At 34.9% G+C, this 21605-nt stretch overlaps 1 protein-coding gene across 3 annotated transcripts in view; it reads left to right on the forward strand.

The window, feature by feature from the left end:
* The window catches only part of LOC100245652 (ATP-dependent DNA helicase Q-like 4A), a 35869-nt gene extending 17436 nt beyond the window's left edge, over positions 1-18433 (forward strand). For 2 of the 3 annotated variants that reach the window (XM_019223772.2, XM_019223771.2), the window contains 24 exons: positions 584-641; positions 987-1415; positions 1865-2038; positions 2110-2237; positions 2502-2877; positions 2959-3090; positions 3445-3531; positions 3634-3755; positions 13448-13568; positions 13660-13811; positions 13878-14013; positions 14777-14900; positions 14981-15051; positions 15190-15258; positions 15386-15514; positions 15602-15760; positions 15918-15998; positions 16088-16249; positions 16398-16453; positions 16954-17083; positions 17180-17274; positions 17417-17494; positions 17573-18013; positions 18239-18433. In XM_019223772.2, the coding sequence (XP_019079317.1) occupies positions 584-641; positions 987-1415; positions 1865-2038; positions 2110-2237; positions 2502-2877; positions 2959-3090; positions 3445-3531; positions 3634-3755; positions 13448-13568; positions 13660-13811; positions 13878-14013; positions 14777-14900; positions 14981-15051; positions 15190-15258; positions 15386-15514; positions 15602-15760; positions 15918-15998; positions 16088-16249; positions 16398-16453; positions 16954-17083; positions 17180-17274; positions 17417-17494; positions 17573-18013; positions 18239-18320 (3592 nt within the window). In that variant the 3' untranslated portion in view covers positions 18321-18433. The remainder of the gene's footprint in view (positions 1-583; positions 642-986; positions 1416-1864; positions 2039-2109; positions 2238-2501; positions 2878-2958; positions 3091-3444; positions 3532-3633; positions 3756-13447; positions 13569-13659; positions 13812-13877; positions 14014-14776; positions 14901-14980; positions 15052-15189; positions 15259-15385; positions 15515-15601; positions 15761-15917; positions 15999-16087; positions 16250-16397; positions 16454-16953; positions 17084-17179; positions 17275-17416; positions 17495-17572; positions 18014-18238) is intronic. The other variant, XM_019223773.2, reaches the window with a different exon arrangement.
* Positions 18434-21605: the final 3172 nt, after the last annotated feature.

Consider the following 21605-nt stretch of genomic DNA (forward strand, 5'->3'; position numbering starts at 1 on the left):
CTTTATTGACTAACAGAGGAGCATTGTTGCAGAGACATTTACTGGGGACTCACTCCACCCTGACAATTTATGAGTCTCTGGTCTGCTTGCTGGTAGTCATGGTTTTGAAGGTTCACATTTCTGTGAGCTACTTTGATTTGTTTCCTCGTGATCATTTCTTTTGTTTGGCTTAAAGAACAGCTAGTCCTTCCTGGAACCTTTTTATTTTTGACTTAATGATATTTCCCTTGGAAAATCATTATTTTATCTAGTCTGTTGTTCTTAATTTTTGAGAATGTCCTTGTTATTCATTATTGCCTGTAAAGTTTCCCATTGAGGCTTGGTGCAAGTACAAAAGGGGTAGCGGTGGGGATGTGGGATGTTCCTGGTTTGAGTCTATCAGGGACCAAAAACTAAAAATGTTACCCATAAAAAAAAATTACCCTTCAGGTTTGAATAATTTCCTTACTCATGGTAAATTCAGATGAATGCATATTGATCAAAATGACATGATATTTATATCTATTAAAGTGCACATTGCTCAAAATGGAATGATATTTGAGTCTATTCAAATGTGTTCTAATATAGTTGCTAATTTTTTTAGGCCGATGATATGTCAAATTCAGCATATTCAAAGATTGCAGAGTCTGCAAGTTGAAAAGGTAACTAATTTAGATAGGTGTCATGAGGTTGTATTTTTTTGTTATATCCTAAGTCTCACATTAGGGGTTTATTGGTTAATCTTTCCTTTAGTGGGGGACACTTGCTCTTCCCTTTCTTCTCTATTTTCTGATTATTACAGAGAACTATGTTGCTTAGACTTCAAGAATCTTGATCTTGCTTTTAGTTTACATTTAACTACATTAACCTCATTTTTCTTTGACCTGTTTTCCATTTTATGCACATTCAGAGAGAAGTTTCTATTTATTTTATTTTTATTTATTTATTTGATTATTATTATTATTATTTTTTTGTTAAGACACTTTTGATTGGAAAACTTTTTGCAGGCATGGGGTGCCCTTTCCAGTCTTAAGCTGTCCTCCAGGAATTATTCAAAACCTGGAAAAATGGCACCATTACTTAAGGATGCTAGTGTTGAATTTCCCCGGGATGTTAGAAAATGTAATTTACAGAGCTCACACAACACGAATAATCAATATTTGGAACATAATCTACCACATCAAAATTTGGGTGAAACCAATTCCAGCTATAGTGAGACTGCAAGTTGCAGGGGCAACTCTTTTCGGTCAGGTAGTGCTTGTGCTGAAAATGCTGGACGGGAAGGTGGGCAAAATGAGACCAAACCATCAATGCTTTATAATTCTCATATACAAGTTGTGGGCCAATCATCTGGAACATGTAATGTGCACACTGGCCAAGTGAAAGAGTTGGTGGGTGCTTTTCCTAATGGCACAGATGACGATGACATACTTGAGGTAATTCATGCCATTTTTGTAAAACAGCAAATATTGATCTGTAGCTCTGTTAACTAGAATTTGCCAAGTTCCAGGTCTGAACTCTTCAAGTTCTTAAATCAACTTCATTTAATCAACCTTTTAGTTTTTGCCACGTCGTTAGTTTTCTGAAAATCATATTAATTAATGCATTAAATCTGATGATTTTATTAATGCATTCAATACGTGTCTGAAAATGGAATTCCATCTTTTGTTATTGCATTCATTTTGTTGTTCTATGTCAGCTATACAAGGCATAAAATTTTCTACTCAATTCAAGTTATTAACTCTATTTAGCCAACTTTGGGGTAAAGATGAATTTTTGAACTGTGACAGGCATTTTCTTTCATCTAGCTCATGCTTCATGATGTGCTTTTGCATGTTAAGTATTGATTTGTGTGCCTGATTCCTGCACTGACTTTGGATTTCAGGATATTGATGTGGACCAAATAGTTATGGAGCACTACCAATCAACTTGCACACCTCAACCATCAATTTCTAAGCTTCCACCTGTTACTCCAACTTTAAGCACAGTTAATATCGCAAAACATGAGGAAACATTTCTCCCTTTGGAATTGTGCTCAAACTGCAGTCATGGCTTTAAGGTATATGTGATTCTTGCATTCTGTTCTATTGTGATGCCATCTAATATGTCTGATTCCTGAACTTTATACAGCTAGGGCTTTGCCCAGAAGCTGCAAATCATTTACAGGAATTGAAGGACATGCTAATTGTCATATCAAATGAACTTCTCGACAATGTTGACCTTACATCAGTGCAGGTAGAGAAGCTTCGCCAAGATAGGTTTGTAGGACTCCTCTCTTCTCTTCCTCACTAGTTTGGTTTTTTTGCCTTTCCCTTTTTGGTGTTTAGCAAGTAAGAATAAATATTTGTGGAAACAAGAAAAGGAAAAGAATAGGACAGAAGGAATTCTGGCTACATCAGATCTTGTGGAATGGATACATTACTTTATTACTGTGTAGTTGTGTTTTGTTGCGGGCATAGATATATAAGAACCAGAAACTTAACAGATTGTTTTCCCTCTTGCCTGTATATGTTCATTGTTAGATTGTACCTGAATAAGCAAATTCAGCAGCTTGAGATACATCTACATTCGGTTTCTGTTGATGAAGAAAGGAAAAATTCAAATTTTTCTGCATCCACCACCACTCCTTGGGCTCAATTTCAAACCCCTCCAGCAACTGCAGTTGGGATTGATCCCATGAGATTTGATGCCCAGGTGCATTTACGTAATGAGCCAGGCAACTATGAGAAGTGGAATACATCATCAGTTTCGTTCTCTTCTATAGATAGGTTTGGTGTTACACCATATCCTCTAGAGAGGGAACCATATATCCCAAAGTTAATCGAAGTCAACTATATTGAAGGCTCAAGTGACAAGAAGTGGAGTAGTGGGAACTTCCCATGGACAAAGAAGCTGGAGGTGCTCATCTGCATTGATGTTTGAAAATCTATTTACATTGCATGTACTTCTGATTGTTACACTCACTGGTCCCGTTTTCAGGCCAACAACAAGAAAGTTTTTGGAAACCACTCATTCCGCCCCAATCAAAGGGAGGTCATCAATGCTACAATGAGTGGATATGATGTTTTTGTTCTAATGCCTACTGGAGGAGGAAAGAGTCTGACATATCAGGTAAGAGAATATTTAACCATTATGGTGGTTCCTTTTTTTTATGCCTTGATATGATTCTGTATGAACTGAAGAACTGTTCATTAATAAAGTTAGAGGGTTATGGTTGCAGAGGTTCCTGAAATTGCTTACTGGCATCAGTTTTCATTTTGCATCTCAATTTGCTACTCCAGTTCGTGATTTTTCAGTTGCAAAATTCAAGTTCCTGTTACACAACTTTTCTGGAACTGACCATATTTTTTTTTCTTTATCATATATCTAGGAGTTGGTTAATCAATAATGCAATGAACTGAAGGTTTTTTTTATTACTCCTGTACAAGTGATGATCTTACACATTTTAGTTCTGTTATATTTCAGCTGCCTGCTCTTATTTCTCCAGGGATTACCCTGGTAATTTCTCCTCTTGTCTCACTAATTCAAGATCAAATAATGCATCTATTGCAGGTAACATATACTATGTAATTGACTCTAGTCTAGCTTTTATCGTCTTTGTTTATCTGAGTTTTGATAACATTCGTTCTTCCTCTCTTTTGGGTTAACCTGTAGGCAAACATACCTGCTGCTTACTTAAGTGCCAGCATGGAGTGGAACGAACAACAGGAGATCCTTAGAGAACTCAGCTCTTGCAAATACAAGCTATTGTATGCAACTCCAGAGAAAGTTGCTAAGTGAGTTGCAAATACAAGCTCTTGCATCAGTAGTATTTTTGTGCTCAATTTTCCTTGAATGTCTGATAAAAAATTATTGATCGAACATTTTTACATTGTAATGGCACATTTTCTGATCAGTATTGCTTTGAGGTCATTAAAAAATTACCAGGAATAGATGTGATCATCAATAATTAATACAAATCAATTATGAATTTTGATATGCATGATCCTAAAAATAAGTTATAATTAATTAGATAAAAAAGTAAAAAAAAAAAAAAAAAACATTTTATAGTAACATAGTCATGTGTATAGAAGTAGCTTTTGGGGAGAGTGTTTCTGACCCTATTCACTCAGCAGCTAATCAAGCAAGGAGTAATTGAAAAATAGTTTCTGTTGGGCTTTTCACCAAGCTGTTTATATGCTTTGTACAGTATGTAGAAGCCTTTTAACCGTACGGACAGGGATGTGAGTGTTTTGTGAAATTTGTGTATGAGATAGAATAGGGAGTTTGTATCAAGTTCTCCTGTGCTGTATATGGTTGTTTTTTTTCTTCTTTTGCCATGATGCAGAAAGATTTTTTTCTCAAGATGGTAAACTTTTTGAGATGTGACAGGTTATGCATGTAAAATAGGAGTTTAACAACATATATTTTGAGTGTTTTGGCTGAAAATTTGAGAAATGAGAGCTGTTGAGAAAACCCAAAATGAAAAAATTCAATGAAGTATTCACTCCCCGTATATGTTCCTCTGGAAACTGAAAAGGGTTTTGCCCTGTTCTCAGAATTGATTTCTTTTAGTTATTTAATTGAACTCCTCTAGAACTCAACAGGGATGATTAAGAATCTAAGGGTGGAGTTCAATCTGTCTTGCGAAGTTCAGTCGTTGCCTGGGTATGCCGACAGAAGGTTTTGAAGAGGTAATTTTGTACCTCTTAAGGAGGATGAAGGGGAGAATTGATCGAAAGGGTAAGGAAGGGGTGTCTAGGAAGACGAGTTTAAAATCTTCAAAATCCAGTGGGGAACTCAAGAAGCTGGAGTGGACTGTAAGCTATAAAAAAGCTAAAATGGGTTCTAGCGTGGGTATTTTTGGAGGGGCTTTTGGATCAGGGTGTAATTGAAGATAAGAATTTTATCATGGAATGTTAGAGGGGTTAATGATAGAGATAAAAGGAAGATCATTAAGTTAGTCATCAAATCCCAAAGAGTGGACGTGGTTTGTTTACAGGAAACTAAAATTAAAGAAATGACTATGGGGCTTGTTCGTAGTCTAGGGGTGGGAAGACATCTACTCTGGAGAGCAGTCAATTCGAGGGGTGCAATTGGTGGCATTTTGGTGTTTTGGGATAACAGATTGGGGGAGTTGGTTGATTTGGAAGAAGAGGTTTTCTCAATTTCGTGTCGGTTCAAAAATTGTGTGGACGGTCTATAGTGTGGGTGTTCACTGGAGTGTATGGGCCGGTCTGCAGTAGAGATAGAGAGGATTTCTGGGAGGAACTTGGGTCAATAAAAGGTTTATGGAGTGACCCATGGTGTGTGGGAGGGGATTTCAATTTGGTAAGGTTTCTAGAGGAGCGTAGTAGGGGAGGAGGGCTTACTACTTCAATGAGGAGATTCTCAGAAGTTGTAGAGGATTTGGAGTTAAGGGATTTTCCTTTGATGGGGGGCCCGTTTACATGGAGAGGCGGCTTGAATAACTAGGCCTAGTCTAGGCTTGACCGGTTTTTAGTGTTAGACAAATGGGATAGCCTTTTCAATGGGGCTGTGCAGGGAAATCTTCCCAAACCAGTCTCTGATCACTTCCCCGTCCTCCTAGAAGGAGGTTTGAAGAGGGGACCTTCTCCTTTCAGATTTGAGAATATGTGGTTGGAGGAGAGTTTCAAAGATAAGATGAAGACGTGGTGGGAGAGTTTAAATTTTATAGGGACATCCAGCTTTATCTTAGATGCAAAATTGAGGGCCTTAAAAAATATTTTGAAGAATTGGAATAAAGAAGAGTTTGGTCTCATTGAGACTAAAAAAGGTGAAGCTCTCAGGCAGGTTGTGTATTGGGATGAAAAAGAGAAATGTTCAGCTTTAAATCTGGAAGAGTGTGAAGCAAGAAAAGAGGCGAGGGAGTCTTATAAGTCTTGGGTGTTGTGGCTGAAGGAGGGGGACAATAATACCGGATTTTTTCATAGGATGACAAATGCTCACGGTAGAAGAAACTGATTGTCCAAGTTGAAAGTGAAGGTTGTTGGCACTCGGAGGAGAATAATTTAAAAAACAGTGTGGTGGGGGCGTTTCAAAAGCTGTATTCAGAAGAAAAGGGGTGGCTTCCTTGTATCGACGAGCTGTCCTTTATGGGGTTAGTTAGCAATGAGGCTAAGGGGTTGGAGATTCCTTTTTCGGAAGAAGATGTGTTTGCAGCTCTATCAGATCTAGGCAAGGACAAAGCCCTCGGGTCGGATGTTTTACCATGGCTTTTTGGTTTTTTTGTTGGGATGTGGTGAAGGTTGAGATTATGGGTTTTTTTAGAGAATTTCATGAAAGGGGCAGATTTGTAAAGTCTCTAAATGCCACCTTCCTAGTTTTAGTCCCAAAGATGGGAGGTGTAGAAGATTTGAAAGAGTTCAAGCCGATTGGCCTTGTGGGAAGTCTTTACAAGTAGTTGGCCAAAGTGTTGGCAAATAGAATCAAGAAGGTTATAGGGAAAGTGATTTTGGAACCCTTAAATGCCTTTGTGGAGGGTAGATAAATTCTAGATGCAATTTTGATTGCAATGAGGTTGTGGATTCTAGGTTGAAAAGCAATCAAGGGGGTGTGCTATGCAAGTTGGATATAGAGAAGACCTATGATCATGTCAGTTGGAAGTTCTTATTGGCAGTGCTTAAAAAAATGGGCTTTGGAGAGAGGTGGATTAAGTAGATAGAGTGGTGCATTTCTACTGTGAGATTTTCTGTTCTTATAAATGGCTCTCCCTCCGCTTTTTTCCAAAGTTCGAGGGGTTTGAGACAAGGAAACCCTCTCTCCCCTTATCTGTTTGTGATAGCCATTGAAGTGTTTAGTTGCTTATTGAGAATGACTATTAATGGGGACTTTTTATCAAGGTGGAGGGTGAGAGGCCGAGGAGGTGAGGGGATATTGATCTCACACTTGCTGTTTGTGGATGACACTCTGGTGTTTTGTGTCTCATGATCAGTTGATGCATCTAAGCTGGCTTCTCATGTGGTTTGAGGCTTGCTCAAGGTTGAGAGTTAATTTGGAGAAGAGCAAGCTTATCCTGATGGGGAGGGTGCATGATATAGAGGATTTGGCCTTGGAGTTGAGTTGTAAAGTGGGTGGTCTGCCTTCCTGTTATTTGGGTCTACCTTTGGGGGCACCCTTCAAATTAGAGGTGGTTTGGGATGGAGTTGAAGAGAGGTTTCGAAAAAGGCTTGCAATGTGGAAGAGACAATATATATCAAAAGGAGGAAGACTCACCCTAATCCGGAGCACTCTCTCTAGCATGCCTATTTACTTCATGGTTCTCTTTTATATGCCCAGAAAAGTAAGGTTGAGGTGGGAGAAGATTCAAAGGGATTTTCTATGGGGTAGAGGAGCTTTTGTGTAGAGACCACATCTTGTTCGGTGGAACTTGGTTTGTTTAGAAAGAAAAAAAGGTGGTTTAGGTGTGAAAAATTTAGCTTTGTTGAATAAAGCTCTCTTGAGTAAGTGGAATTTGCGCTTTGCCATTGAAAGTGAGGCTTTGTGGAAGTAAGTTATCAGTCACAAATATGGTGTACAGGAGGGAGGATGGTGTACTGGGGCCGTAAGCAGGAGGTATGGTGTCAAGCTTTGGAAAGCAATTAGAAAGGAGTGGTTGTGTATGAATAGCAGTTTAGCCTACCGCGTGGGTTGTGGTAAGAGAGTGAGATTCTAGAAGGACAAGTGGTGTGGAGATGAGCCTCTTTGTGAGTCATTCCCTTCATTATTTGCCATCTCCTTGGCTAAAGACACTTGGGTAGTGGATGTTTGGAACCCAGACGGTGTAGGGGATGGTTGGACCCCTCTTTTTTCAATGGCGTTTAATGATTGGGAGATTGAGATGGTGGAGCGTTTTATGCTTAAAATCCAAGCCTTAAGGGTGCAAAGGGAGGATGAGGATAAAGTGGTGCGAACAACATCTAAGAGTGGAGCTTTCTTAGTCAAGTCACTTAATTCTATTCTGGAGCCTAGAGGTTCTTCTTTGTTCCCTTGTGGCAATATTTGGAGGGCGAATGTGCCTCCTAAGGTAGCATTCTTTGCTTGAGAGGCTTCCTGGGGTAAAATCTTAACTTTGGAACAACTCTAAAGGAGGGGGTACTCTTTGATAAATAGGTGTTTTCTATGCCTTTCTGAAGTAGAAATGGTGGATCACCTTTTATTTCATTGTGTAAAGACGCGGGCATTGTGGAATCTTCTTTTCTCCCTTTTTGGTGTGGCTTGGGTTCTCTCTGGTTCAGTAAAGGAAACTCTCATTGGGTGGCATGAAACATTTGTGGGGAAGACCCGTAAAAAGGCTTGGCAAATGGCCTCCTTATGTATATTTTGGTCAATCTGGAAGAAAAGAAATTTGTTAGCTTTTGGGAATGAGGAGTTTTCGCTTCAAAGATTGAAATATTCTTTTGTATGTAATCTTTGGTCTTGGGTTAGGGTGTTTATAGTTTTGAGCCCTTCTTCTATTGTTAGCTTTTTTGAGTGGCTAGGCTCTAAGGGTAGGGGTTGTTGTTTATTTCCTCCTCTCTTGGTTTCGAGCCTTTGGGTTGCTTTTGTATACTCCTTGTATACTTAGAGGGCACTATTTTGATGTTTTCTCTTTCCGTTTAATATTATTCTCTTTATCTATCAAAAAAAAGAAAAAGAATCTATGTTATAATGTCTCTTCGATAAAAAGTTTAAGATCTTTAGCCCTTCTTTTGCTGAATTTATCTTGCTCATCCTGATGAAAGGTCTTGTATATTAGGGCCTAACAGTTCATTCTCCTTTAAATAGTTTTTAAGCCCTTTCTAAAATTGAATCTCCTTCTTTCTTTCCTCAAGGGAAGTTCATTTGAAAATCCAAACTCCCCTAAAAATTTGGGCCTTTGCTTGGTTGATGGCTAATATAAAGATAAGAACTAATAATATTCTTTAGTTAAGAGACCCCACAAATCCATTAACTTGGATATTATGTTTTGCATTTAAGAAGTGGGGAATCCATTCAAGGTTCAAAGTATCGGTCGAGTCCGGTGTGGCTTGGTTGTGTTGTATCCACCTCAAAGCTTTGCATGCTGAGTCCGATGTCTAATGCCATTTTAAGCATAGATTAGGCCAAGAATCGGTTAAACTTGGTTGACTTGGTCAAGTTTTTAAGTTGACTCGGTTGAATTGTCTGAGTTATCGAAATATTTCTAGTTAAACCTAGAAATCATTTTCCCTTCTTTCAAATCACAACAAATAGCAACCAAATCTAAGAAATCTCCAAAAAATTAGAGATTTTATTCAAAGAGAAGTTTTTCAAGACCCATCACTCTACCCATGATGAAGAAGAAGAAAAGGAAAGAAGACATCCTTTGTGTCAATCATAGTTTTCTGCCTCCATGAAATTCCCATATGACATGATCACGTAAGGAAGTCCTTGGTAAGCATAAATGATTTTTATAAAACAAGTACCCTTCTAAAATTTGGAAATCAATACGTGTTGCTTTTAAACCACTCAAAAGAGAGGAATAAACATCTCCAAAATCAACATCATTGTCATAGCAATGCTTTAATTCTTCAAATCCAATTGTAGTAGCTGACATGTTTACTAAGAGAAGGGTCTTCCCACTAAGGGCATCAACTATTTTATTTTCAATTCTTGCACAATGCTTTAAATTGAAGGTAAACAGTTGAAGAAAACTACTCCATGTTGCATGTCGAGAGTTAAGCTTCTTTTGAGAATTAAGATATCGCAAGGCTTCATGATCTAAATACAAAATTCCTTGTAACTGAGATAATGTTGCCAATGCCTAATTGCTTGCACCACTGCATAGAATTCAAGATCATATGTGGAGTATTTTTTCTTTGTCCCATTGAGCTTCTCATTAAAGAAAGCCACAGGATGTCCCTCTTAGTTAAGAACTGCTCCAATTCCCACATGAGAAGCATCACAGGCCACCTCAAATACTTTCTCAAAGCCTAGTAGGATAGGAAGGTTCACCATCTTGGATTTGATTTCTTCAAAGGCCTTGTCAGCCGCCTTGGTCCAAATAAATAAACCAAGTTTCATGCATTCAGTAATCGGGGCCATAATAGAGCTGAAATTACAAATAAATCGTCGATAGAATGTAGCCATTCCATGGAAGCTTTGCACCTCATGGATATTTGTTGGTACTAGCCAATCAACAATAGCTTTGATCTTCTCCAAATTTGTTTCAATACCCTTAGAAGACACAACAAAGCCTAGAAATACAACACTAGGGCTCATGAAAGTACACATTTTCAAATTATTGTAAAATTTTTCAGCCTTAAGAGTGCGCATTATTTGCTTTAAGTGTTCCTCATGATCTTCACAAGATCGACTATAGATAAGAATATCATCAAAATAGACAACAACAAATTGTCCAATAAAAGGCTTCAATAGTTGCATCATAACCCACATAAAGGTACTTGGAGCATTGGTTAGTCCAAACGAAATGACTAACCACTCATACAATCCATCCTTAGTTTTGAAAGATGTCTTCCATTCATCCCCTGGTCTAATACGTATTTGATGATTCTACTTCTTAGATTAATCTTTGAGAAGATTACTGATCCGATCATCATATCTAGCATGTCATCAAGTCTTGTAATTGGAAATCGATACTTGAATGTGATTTTGTTGATTGCGATTTTGTTGATTGCATGGCTATCCACACACATCCGCCATGATCCATCCTTTGGTGTTAGTAGGCAGGAACTCTATAAGGACTTAGGCTTTCACGAATAAAGCCTTTAGTAAGTAATTCATTAACTTGCCTTTTCAATTCATCATGTTTTGTTGGATTCATTTTGTAGGCTGGTAAATTTGGTAATGATGCACCGGGAATCAAATCAATGGCATGTTGTATGTCACGCATAGAAGGAAGTTGATTAGGTAACTCTACAGGCCACAAGTCAGAAAAGTCATCAAGTATTTTACGTACGTTTGTTGGATATTCCTTATCTTGCTCTTTAAATTCTTCCACTTCCCGAGCCATTAAAGCAAAAATAACTTTAGTTTCCATGCTCTCCTTTTCAAATTGACACATAGTAAGTGCCTTTTTTGGTTGTGCCTCCTCTGACTTCTTAATTGGAGGGACTTCTTTCATTGGATGAAGGATCTTCTTATGTTCGTTGTGTATGAGAGCATATGTATTTTCATAGCCGTCACATTGAACTCTTCTATCAAAAAGCTAAGGCCTTCCAAGTAAAATATGACTTACTTTTATGGGTAAGACCTCACACCATACATACTTTTCAAAGTCCTTACCAAAAAGGAATGTTACTAAGCAATAAAAACTTATCGGGATAGAGGTGTCATTAACCTATGCTACCCTGAATGGATTTGGATGTCTCTCTATTTTAAGGTTTAGCTTCTCAACAAGTTCTTGTGAAGCTATGTTCAAACTGCTACCTCCATCAATGATCATGGTGCATAATCTCCCTTGACAAGAAATACGTGTTTGGAAAATGCTAGTATGTCTCCAATCTTCTTCTCCTTTTACCTTTGAGACAACTAATAAAGGTCGTATTACAAGACTGTGTCCTTTTGTCATACCATCATAGTAGTTACATTCTTCACTAATTTCATCTTCATTGTAGGTCTCTTCTTCCTTCAGGTAATTCTCCAATTCAGATTCTGGTTTTTCAACACAAAAGTATAAACCTTTGGTTGGGCACACAACAACATAATGACCATGCCCACCACACTTAAAGCATAAATGAGTCATGTCTACTTTTCTATCTCCAATACTCATTGAAGTTTTACCCTTATTACCATTCTTATGAGCCACATTCGAAGTCTGTTGAGTGTTGCCCCCACCATTCACATGATTAGAAGTTTTGAAACTTGATGTGCTGAAAGGTTTGTTTGCTGTCGTGTTGGAGAAAGTGCTCTCAATTTGTGAACTTGGACTCTTGGAAACCCGAAATTTGAGGTCTTCTTCTATTTTGAGGGCTAGTTGATAAACATCATCTACGGTATAAGTGTGTGCAGCTATCATCTCAAGTTGAATCTCCATTCGAAGTCTAGCTTTGTAGCGGGCTGCAAGTTGAGCATCACTTTCCCACACTTGATTTCGAATGCTCAATTTATGGAATTCTTCTGTATATTCTTCAATAGACTTGATACCTTGTTTAAGGGAAAATAATTTTGTATACATAAGTTGTTCATAATCAGTTGGGAGAAATTGCTCCTTCATCTTCAACTCCATCTTGTCCCATGTGTCAATAGGCGGTTGGCTAGTTCTATGAACTTGATTCTCAATATTATGTCACCATAGACGTGTTGTTCCTTTCAACTTTGCCTTCACAAAACAAATTTTTCTATTTTCGAGCATTGCATACCAATCAAAGTAATCTTCCATTGACATAATCCAATCAAGAAAAGCTGTTGGATTTAGTTTTCCATAAAATTTAGCAACTTCAAGATGCACCTTTTTTATCGCATCATCATCTAGCTCAAAAAGTTTGACCCTTCTTTGATTGCCCATCATAAAATTGTCTTGTTCTTCGCGTGACCGGCTTGGCGATTGTCTAAATTGATGACTTGCAATTTCCTCTTCAATTGGTCGTTTTTCTTGACTCTTTTCTAATAACTTCATGATTTCATCAAGTTTGCTATTTAGGTTTATTATAGCATCTTGATGGGATTGTTGTGTGGCTGAAATTTCCTCCAAGCGTATTGTAGCGGCATCTTGATTGCTAGAAGTTTTTTTGGAACTCATGTTTGCATAAGCTACTCCTCTCCTTAATTGCATATGCCTTCAAGCCAAGAACTTTGGCTTTGATACCAAAATTGATGTAGGACAACCCTAGGATGGTTGTCTACACTCAAGGGTAGGTGGACTAGGGTTTTATTTTTAGGGTGTAAGGAGAGAAACAAGGAATAAATTTTATGGTAGTGAAACTTATAAGATGAGAAATAGAGAGAAAGAAGAAACAATGAAAAAAAGATGGAAAACCTTAGAGTCTCACTAAAGCCTTGTAGGAGTCTTACCTGGAGGAAAATCAATGGAGTCTTACCATTGAGGGTTGTAGCCTTGCAATGAAAGAAAATATAATATTATTAATATCAATTCATCCCTTTGATTTACATTGATTAGCCTATTTATAGGCTTCTTTAAGAAATCCAAAGTTTATTAAGATTTTAATTGTAATTATAACATCCAAAGTTTACTAAGATTCTAATAACCTACCATGACTCAAATTCTAATTATATTATAACTCAACTAACTAATCCTAATTAGACTCTAAGAAATACCAATCCTAATTCAATTCTAATTAATATTAATCCTACTTAAAGTTTACTTAGGTCTTCCCATTCCTCTTTGAATAAACTTTAAAAGGCTTTCCCCCATCACGCCACTAACAATGATATTGTATTAACATGATCATTATGTCCGTAAGCGAAACAACTTGAATGCATGATCATGTAATATGCTCTCGCACAGCTGATATTTCTTCAATAAATATTTAGTGCTAAATTTCTTAGAGGCTTATTCATCTGAGTGCAGAAGTGATGTCCTAATGCGAAACTTGGACAATTTGCATGCTCGTGAATTGCTTTCTAGGATTGTTATTGATGAAGCCCATTGTGTAAGTCAGTGGGGGCATGACTTCCGACCAGATTATCAGGTGATGACTATCTCAATCTTCTGGAGTTCACTCCATGGATGAATTTTTATTTTTTTTGCAGAGTGTTAATTGTATATTGTAAAATGTCCAGGGTCTTGGTATCTTGAAACAAAAATTCCCAAATACTCCAGTTTTAGCTTTAACTGCTACTGCAACAGCCAGTGTAAAAGAAGATGTAGTGCAAGCCCTTGGTCTTGTTAATTGCATTATTTTTCGGCAAAGTTTCAACCGCCCAAATTTATGGTAAGTGTTGAATAAAGATAATTTGTGATAAAATGTTAAGATTATCACTTATTGTGAACATTGCAGGTATTCTGTTCTCCCCAAGACAAGAAAGTGTCTGGATGACATTGACAAGTTCATTAGAGAAAATCATTTTGATGAATGTGGAATTATTTATTGTCTTTCAAGATTGGACTGTGAAAAAGTTGCTGAAAGGTTACAGGTTTGTCTCTTTTTCCTCATCTTGATATAGAAGGAGAGTTGTCTTGTATGTCTTAAAGATGTGATAACATAAATTATTCAGAGTATTCCTAATCCTCTGGCATAAATCAGTCAGATATTGCTATAATTTCTCTGAAAAGCAAGTTTGCTTGTTGTAAGTTTGATCGGATTTTTCTTTGATCTTCTTGAAAATGTAAGAAATGTTGATATTGACCATCAGACTTGGGTTCTAAAAATATGGAGATGTTGGACTTATTAGGGTTATCGATATGTTATGAATATCAATTTAGAAAACAGTGAAATGTAGTTGCAAATCATCGAGGAAGTGCATGTCTTGGAACTTTTGGATGTTGGATATATGTAGAAATTTCTTTTTCTAATCTTTCACTTGGTGCCCTTTGTATATCCCCTGTGTAATTTGGTGCTTGTTGTAGCTCTTCTTGTAGCTTCTCTTTTAATACATTATAAATATACCTGCTTAGCTAAAAAAATAAAAAACAAGAAAAAGGCAAAGTTCCTCTCAATTCTTTTGTAGCATAGCTAATTAGTTTTCAGATAAGGAAGACATAGTTTGTTAGAAAATGCACCTAAAAATGGGGAGGCACTTTTTTTTTGTTTTGTTTTGTTTTGCTGACCTTTGTTTAGTAAGTTTTTGACATTGAAACTGATACTGAGTTTTGATCAACTAAAATTCATTACAAAATTATTGGTTAAGTGAAACCCTTTGGATTCCTTAAGAGAGTTTCTGTTTTTCTTCTGTTCAGGAATGTGGACACAAAGCAGCATTTTATCATGGTTCCATGGATCCAGCTCGACGTGCCTTCGTTCAGAAGCAATGGAGTAAAGATGAGATTAATATAATTTGCGCAACTGTGGCTTTTGGAATGGGTATCATTGATTATTACTATTTTCCTGACTTGGTAGCTGATGACAACCATGTATTGACATAGTCACTAGACTCATTACAGGTATCAACAAACCAGATGTCCGCTTTGTCATTCATCATTCTCTTCCAAAATCAATTGAAGGGTATCATCAGGTAATTTGTGAAAATGATTTTACCATCTTTACAAATTGTTCTTATAAAATATTCCTATTGTTGATCTAAGATGGTGATGGGAGTACTTAGTTTTCACTCAATGGTTTTATAGTTTCACCATATTCTCTCATGACCCAGGAGTGTGGCCGTGCTGGTAGAGATGGTCAGCGTTCATCTTGTGTGCTGTATTATAGTTACAGTGATTATGTACGTTACACTGGTATTAGTATTGTATCTTATTTTTGTAATTGGACATTGATTATGGTTGTCATGCGTATATTCATATCTTAATATTTTTTTATTTTACCTCTTAAATTTTCATATTCTTCTGCAGATCCGAGTGAAGCATATGATCACTCAAGGAGTAGTAGAGCAAAGTCCATTGGCATCTGGACAAAATCGTTCAAATATGGCGAGTTCAGGAAGGATATTGGAAACCAATACTGAAAATCTTCTGCGCATGGTACTTATAAAAACTTCTTGTCTTTGAGTCTTTACCCTCTTGATTCAAATAGAATGCCAGTTGAGTTACTGAGTTGAATGTTTTCAGGTAAGTTATTGTGAAAATGATGTTGATTGCCGGCGTCTCCTACAACTCGTACATTTTGGAGAAAAATTTGATTCGGCCCACTGCAAAAAGACTTGTGACAATTGTTTGAAGATTAAAAGTTTTGTTGAGAAGGATGTTACCGAGATTGCAAAACAGCTGGTTTGGAAGCATCCTCACTTTATAGCGCATATATATATTCTTTTTTTCGTTACTGTTGTTTGCCCTTAATATAGATTTATAATTGTTTCACATAATTATTATGCAATCATGCATTGGTATTGCCTATCAATTCATTTTTGTATTGTATTCCATGCAGGTCGAGTTGGTGAAGTTAACACGAGAGCAGTTCTCATCATCTCATATCTTGGAAGTGTATAGGGGTTCCTTAAGCCAATATGTATGGTCCAACAGTGAAAATATGCACCTTGTGTTCTCTTTTCTTGTTTTTCTTCAACCTCATCTGTACTTGTCTAATTTGAATCCCAGGTTAAGAAACACAGACATGAAACTTTGGGCCTGCATGCGGCTGGGAAACATCTAGCCAAGGGTGAAGCATCTCGAATTTTGCGCCATCTTGTTACTGAGGATTTCCTTATGGAGGATGTTAAGAAAAGCGATATCTATGGGTCTGTGTCATCAGTATTGAAGGTGCAGCTATTAATTGCCTTGAGTCAATTATACTCCATTTGGTATATAAGATGATTGTTTGGAAAGAAGGAAACTACCTACTTTATCCTCTTATGTCTATTTATTGCTTAACTAAAAGTTGCGGTATTTGTTTTACTTTTGTCTTCAGGTGAACGAATCCAAGGTTTACAAGCTCTTCTCTGGTGGGCAGAAAATTATATTAAGGTTCATCTCTTCATAAATTCTTAGTAATTAATCCTCTAAAAACCATGCCAACACTTTTTTTCCCCTCCAATTAACTTTAATTTAATACTTGGAAGTAGTGATTTGGACAACTTCTAATCAACAATTGGTGTTCCAGATACCTGGCAACATCACCTATTGGACACTTGCAAACATTTCCATGATTTATATATATGATTATTAACTGTACAGATGAGGTTATATGATCATTCCACTTTCTCATAACATATCATGAATTGGTGCTTAGGGGCATGTTTTACATTGTTTCTTGACTGGTATGTTGTAGCATGGCCATGGAAGTTTACTGTTTGTGTTTCTTACACTGAAGACGTATAGAAACAGTAAAAAAAAAAACACATGAAAGCTTGAACTAGCATGAGTTTGAGCTCTTGCTATAGGTTCAATCTGCTCCAAGCTCATAAATATGCACTCCAGAAAAATTGTACTTCTCATGATGCTCGCGTTTGATATATACCAAGCAGGTTCCCTTCCTCGGCAAAATCATCTAAACTGAGCAATTTTGAAGCAACTCCAGCGAAAGGCTCTCTTACATCAGGAAAGCTAAGTCCTCCACGAATAGAAACCCCTGCTCATCTCCCAGAGGTGGACTTGGTATATGCATTTATTTACCTCTTTTTAACTTTCTGCTACATGATTTTTCTTTCAAATGCCCTTGAGTGCTAAAAATGAACTTTTATTTTATGACAGAATCTGTCAGCAAAACTTTATTCTGCTCTTCGGATACTTCGAACTGTTCTTGTTAAAGAAGCTGGGGAGGGGGTCATGGCATACCACATATTTGGGTGAGTTCTCACCCATTACAGTTGTTCCTTTTTTTCTCAATCTAAATTTTGTTTTCTTATCTAATTTATTGACAACAAAAAGGAGCATTTATGTCAGTAAAACCATATCCTAATAGTTGCACTGTTTTTCCCCTTAACCTAGAAATGCCACATTACAGCAAATAAGCAAGAGAATACCCAGAACCAAGGAAGAACTCCTTGAAGTCAATGGCATTGGCAAGTAAGTTTTTTAGATTTGGTTTGGTGGCATTTACTTGGTAAACCATTTATCTCTAATGATGATGTTGGCTTCATTCAGGGCAAAGATAAGCAAGTACGGAGATAGAGTGCTGGAAACCATTGAGTCAACCATCAAGGAATACTACAAGACGGACAAAAATAGCAGCAGTAGCAATGACAGTACTGATACCATCAAGAGGAGAAGAGAGTCTGCTAAGGTTTTAGATGCAAATCCGGAGGATGATGACTTCACCAAAAGCACCGATCGATCCAGGGGAAGGGCTATGAAAAGGCACAACAAAGGCGGTGAGGCTAACAATACCAGAGAGACAGACTATTACAACCAGTGCATAGATGATGACTTAGACTTTGATGACGCCAATTGTGATGTTGCCATTAACGGGTCAGCTCCAAAGGTTGATAGGGATGGTGCAAGAAGAACACTGCCTTCATGGTCAACACCGAGCAATAAGGGTCACGACCAACATCTCAATATGTTCCAAGAATATTCCTTCAAGGGGTAGTAGACATATCATTACCATAATTTAAAGTTTTGCATTCCTATTTTAGAAAGAGAAAGCCATGCATTTCAGGCTCGTAGAATCAGATTGTATTGCTTGGCTTGAATATAACTGAAGATGCATATGTAATCTTGTATAGTGTTGTATTTGAAATGCTTGTTCCTGGCAAGTTTTTTGAAGTTCATTATTATTATTTTTTGGTTTTGTATTTCGTTTTCCTTTAGGACACACATAAAAGCAGGGAAGATGAAGGATGTTGGGCAATTTGCTGTGGCTATAGAGTTTGTATTAGTGTTTCTCTTATAATGTTGTCAAGGTAAAATCAGTAGTCTTGTCTAGTTCCCATTTACTTCGATTATCATTTTGTTGATTAGATTTGTTTAATTTATTTCATGCGGGTGATCTCCATCTTTTTTCAATGTTTTCTTTAGTTTTATTGAAGGGACAATTGTGTTTTTAACTTATATAGACTTGATAATTAAGGTAAGGTCATTCAACCATCCATAGATCATAAAGATATGAGATAGTAATGGACAAAAATATTGATTTGACTCATTTTTGTCTTTATTCTATCACTTACAACTATTCTTTCTTATTTAACCATTTTTAGATTTTTCATTATTTTTTTAAAACTCTTTTATAAATAATTAAAAAATGAACATTATTTTTTATTTTTAAATTATAAATAAACAAAAATTATATTAATGATTCAAAAGACTATTTTGGAAAATACTTTCTAAAAAAATATTAATTTTAATAAATAAAAATTATCTTTTATAGTTATTTTTATCTTTTATATTTTAAAAGTAAATAATTTAATAATTAAAATACTGTTTAAAATAAATATATTCACTATTTTATTTTATTTTTATACTAAAAAGTATTTTAAAGTTTTTTTTATTATTATAAAATAAAGAGTTTAATTTTTTTTAATCTTTTTTCTTATTTTAATAACTTTTAATAATAAGTTATATGAAATGTTACAAATTTGTTTATTAATGATTTTTTTTTAATGATTTGAATTAATTGAAAATTTATTAAAATAAGAAAAAGAAATAAAGAGGATGGATGGAGAGTTTTTATTTTAAGTAATCAATTAAAATGTTTTTACATGGCCTAATTTTAAAAGTGGATTATACCAATAGATAGTAGAGATTGAATTTTTCTTATATAAAAAAGTTGAAATGTATATTTACTTATTTTAGATGAAAACAAGTAATTAAAAATTATATAAATTATATTAGAGTTTGGTTTTCAAAAAAAAAAAAAATTCTAGTTTTTTATTTTTTATTTTTTTATTTTAAAAAATAATTTTTATTTTCTATACTGACTCTTTTTGAAAATACGTTTAATTAAAAAATGAAAACTATTTTTAAAAATGAAAATTGAAAACCTTGTTTAGTACTATTTTTTTATATGAAAATAATAAAAAAAGTATTTATTCATTTATTGCGCCATTGTATAATTGTATTATACTAACTGTACAAGGGAAATATATTAAGTGTATAAAAGTATACAAGACTACTATTTGTGAAATATTATAATCGATTATGAGTTATTCTTTTATTTTTCTTATCACTCACGACTTACACATATGTCATACACTTTATTTAATTTCCACATGAAAATTCTAATACTTTCCCTAATAATGATATTTAGAAAAAAAAAAATTTAACCTTAAATTATTCACTATCTTCTCAACTAAACCATTAGAAATATGGTTAAATACTCCTATGTGGACACATAACTTAGGAGTGATGAAATTTGTGTCATTATACAAGGGTATTACACTAACTGTACAAGGGAAATGTATTAATTGTACAAAAGTAAACAAGATTACCCTTTGTGAATTATTTTAATCGATTTTAAACCACTTTTTTATTTTCCTTGTCACCCAAGGATTGTATACCTATGTCATGCATTTTATTTAACTCTTACATGAAAATTCCAATATTTTCTCCAATAATGATATTTGGGGGAAAAAAAATTGACTTTAAGTCATCCACCATTTTGTCAACCAAACCATTGAAAATATGATTAATACACCTACATGGACATATAATTTAGGAGAGATATGAAATTTGTGTCATTGTATAAGGATATTACATTAACTGTACAAGGGAAATGTGCTTAGTGTACAAGGGTATACAAAACTCCTAATAATTTTTGTATGATTTTTAAACAACTTGAGTTTGACATTAAGACGATTATTGATAGTTTTTTTTGTTTTTTTTTTTTCATAGCTTTAAAACGCGTTTATAGGATTGAGAGGAGCCTCTATATTTATAGAGTTAAAAACTCTCTTCTATTTGATGTGAGACATTACATGATAGGTCTTTTAAACAAGTCCATGTATGAATTATTGAAGTATATATAATTATGGGGGATTCTATTTTATGTCACATCTTTTATATTAAAGAAATTTTTAATATGCGATTTGATTTATATGACTGTGTTCGAACTATTAAAAGATGCTAATGAATGAAATTTAAGCTTTAACAAATAAAACCAATATAATTATATTATGAAAAATATAAAAATAATAATTATAATTATAATTAATTAAAATTTATTTATTTTAAAATTATTTAATATTTATATATAAAAGTTAAAATAAGTGAAATGAATTCAAAATAAAATATACAAATAATTTATCAAATTTAAATTTATTTTTTATATTCTTTGGTTTTTTATATTTTATATTTTTATTTTTCTGGCTATTTTTTTCCTCACATTTTCTCTCAAATTATTTGAGAACTACAAGTAACCTAAATATTTGGCTTACCTCAATGCCACTGAAATTGATACTTCCTTTTGTAGCGATCCCACTTTCATTTTGAAGAAATTACTTATTAAACTCTAAAACATTATCATAATATTTTATTTTTCTAACTAATGCTAACTATTTACATGCTATTTTCTCTCATTTCAATTCATATAATTACTTCACTCTATTTGTCTTTAAATAAATAAATTATGTCTTGTAAACACACGTCTAAGTATGGATTGTAACATATAAAATTATAAAAATAAAAATAAAATTATATTACATTTTTTATATTTTAAGAAATTTTAATATAAGCTCTTAATCTATATCAATAAATCTAATCTACTAACAAGTGCACAAAAAAAAAAAAAAAAAGAGATTAAAATATAAAAAAATTTAATCATCATTACAATGTGAATAAATGGGATGTGTATAGTCATATAATTAATATTGATTACTTTTGGTATCATGGAAAAATCTAACCATGTGACAACCACATCACTCTTTAATGGGCTTTTCAACATTTGGCTACTTTTGTTTTTTTTCTTTTTTGCTTCTTCAATTCTTTAACTTCTTTTGAGAAAAGCCAAGTACATGGGCCCGTAAGTTGAAAACAAGTCATGGCATGCCTATCTTTCCGCATTGTTCTAATTTTTCATAGAAATGATCCAACAAATACATTGAAATTGTATTGGGAGATGAAGGGTGATTGCACCAATTGGCCATGGCTATGGAGTTGGTACTAGTGTTCCTCTAATAATGTTCTCCAAGTAAAGCCAAAGTATTTTTGCCTTCTTCCCCTTTCCTTTAATTACCATTTTATC

This window comes from Vitis vinifera, chromosome 12, assembly GCF_030704535.1.
Source record: "Vitis vinifera cultivar Pinot Noir 40024 chromosome 12, ASM3070453v1".
NCBI lineage: Eukaryota > Viridiplantae > Streptophyta > Magnoliopsida > Vitales > Vitaceae > Vitis > Vitis vinifera.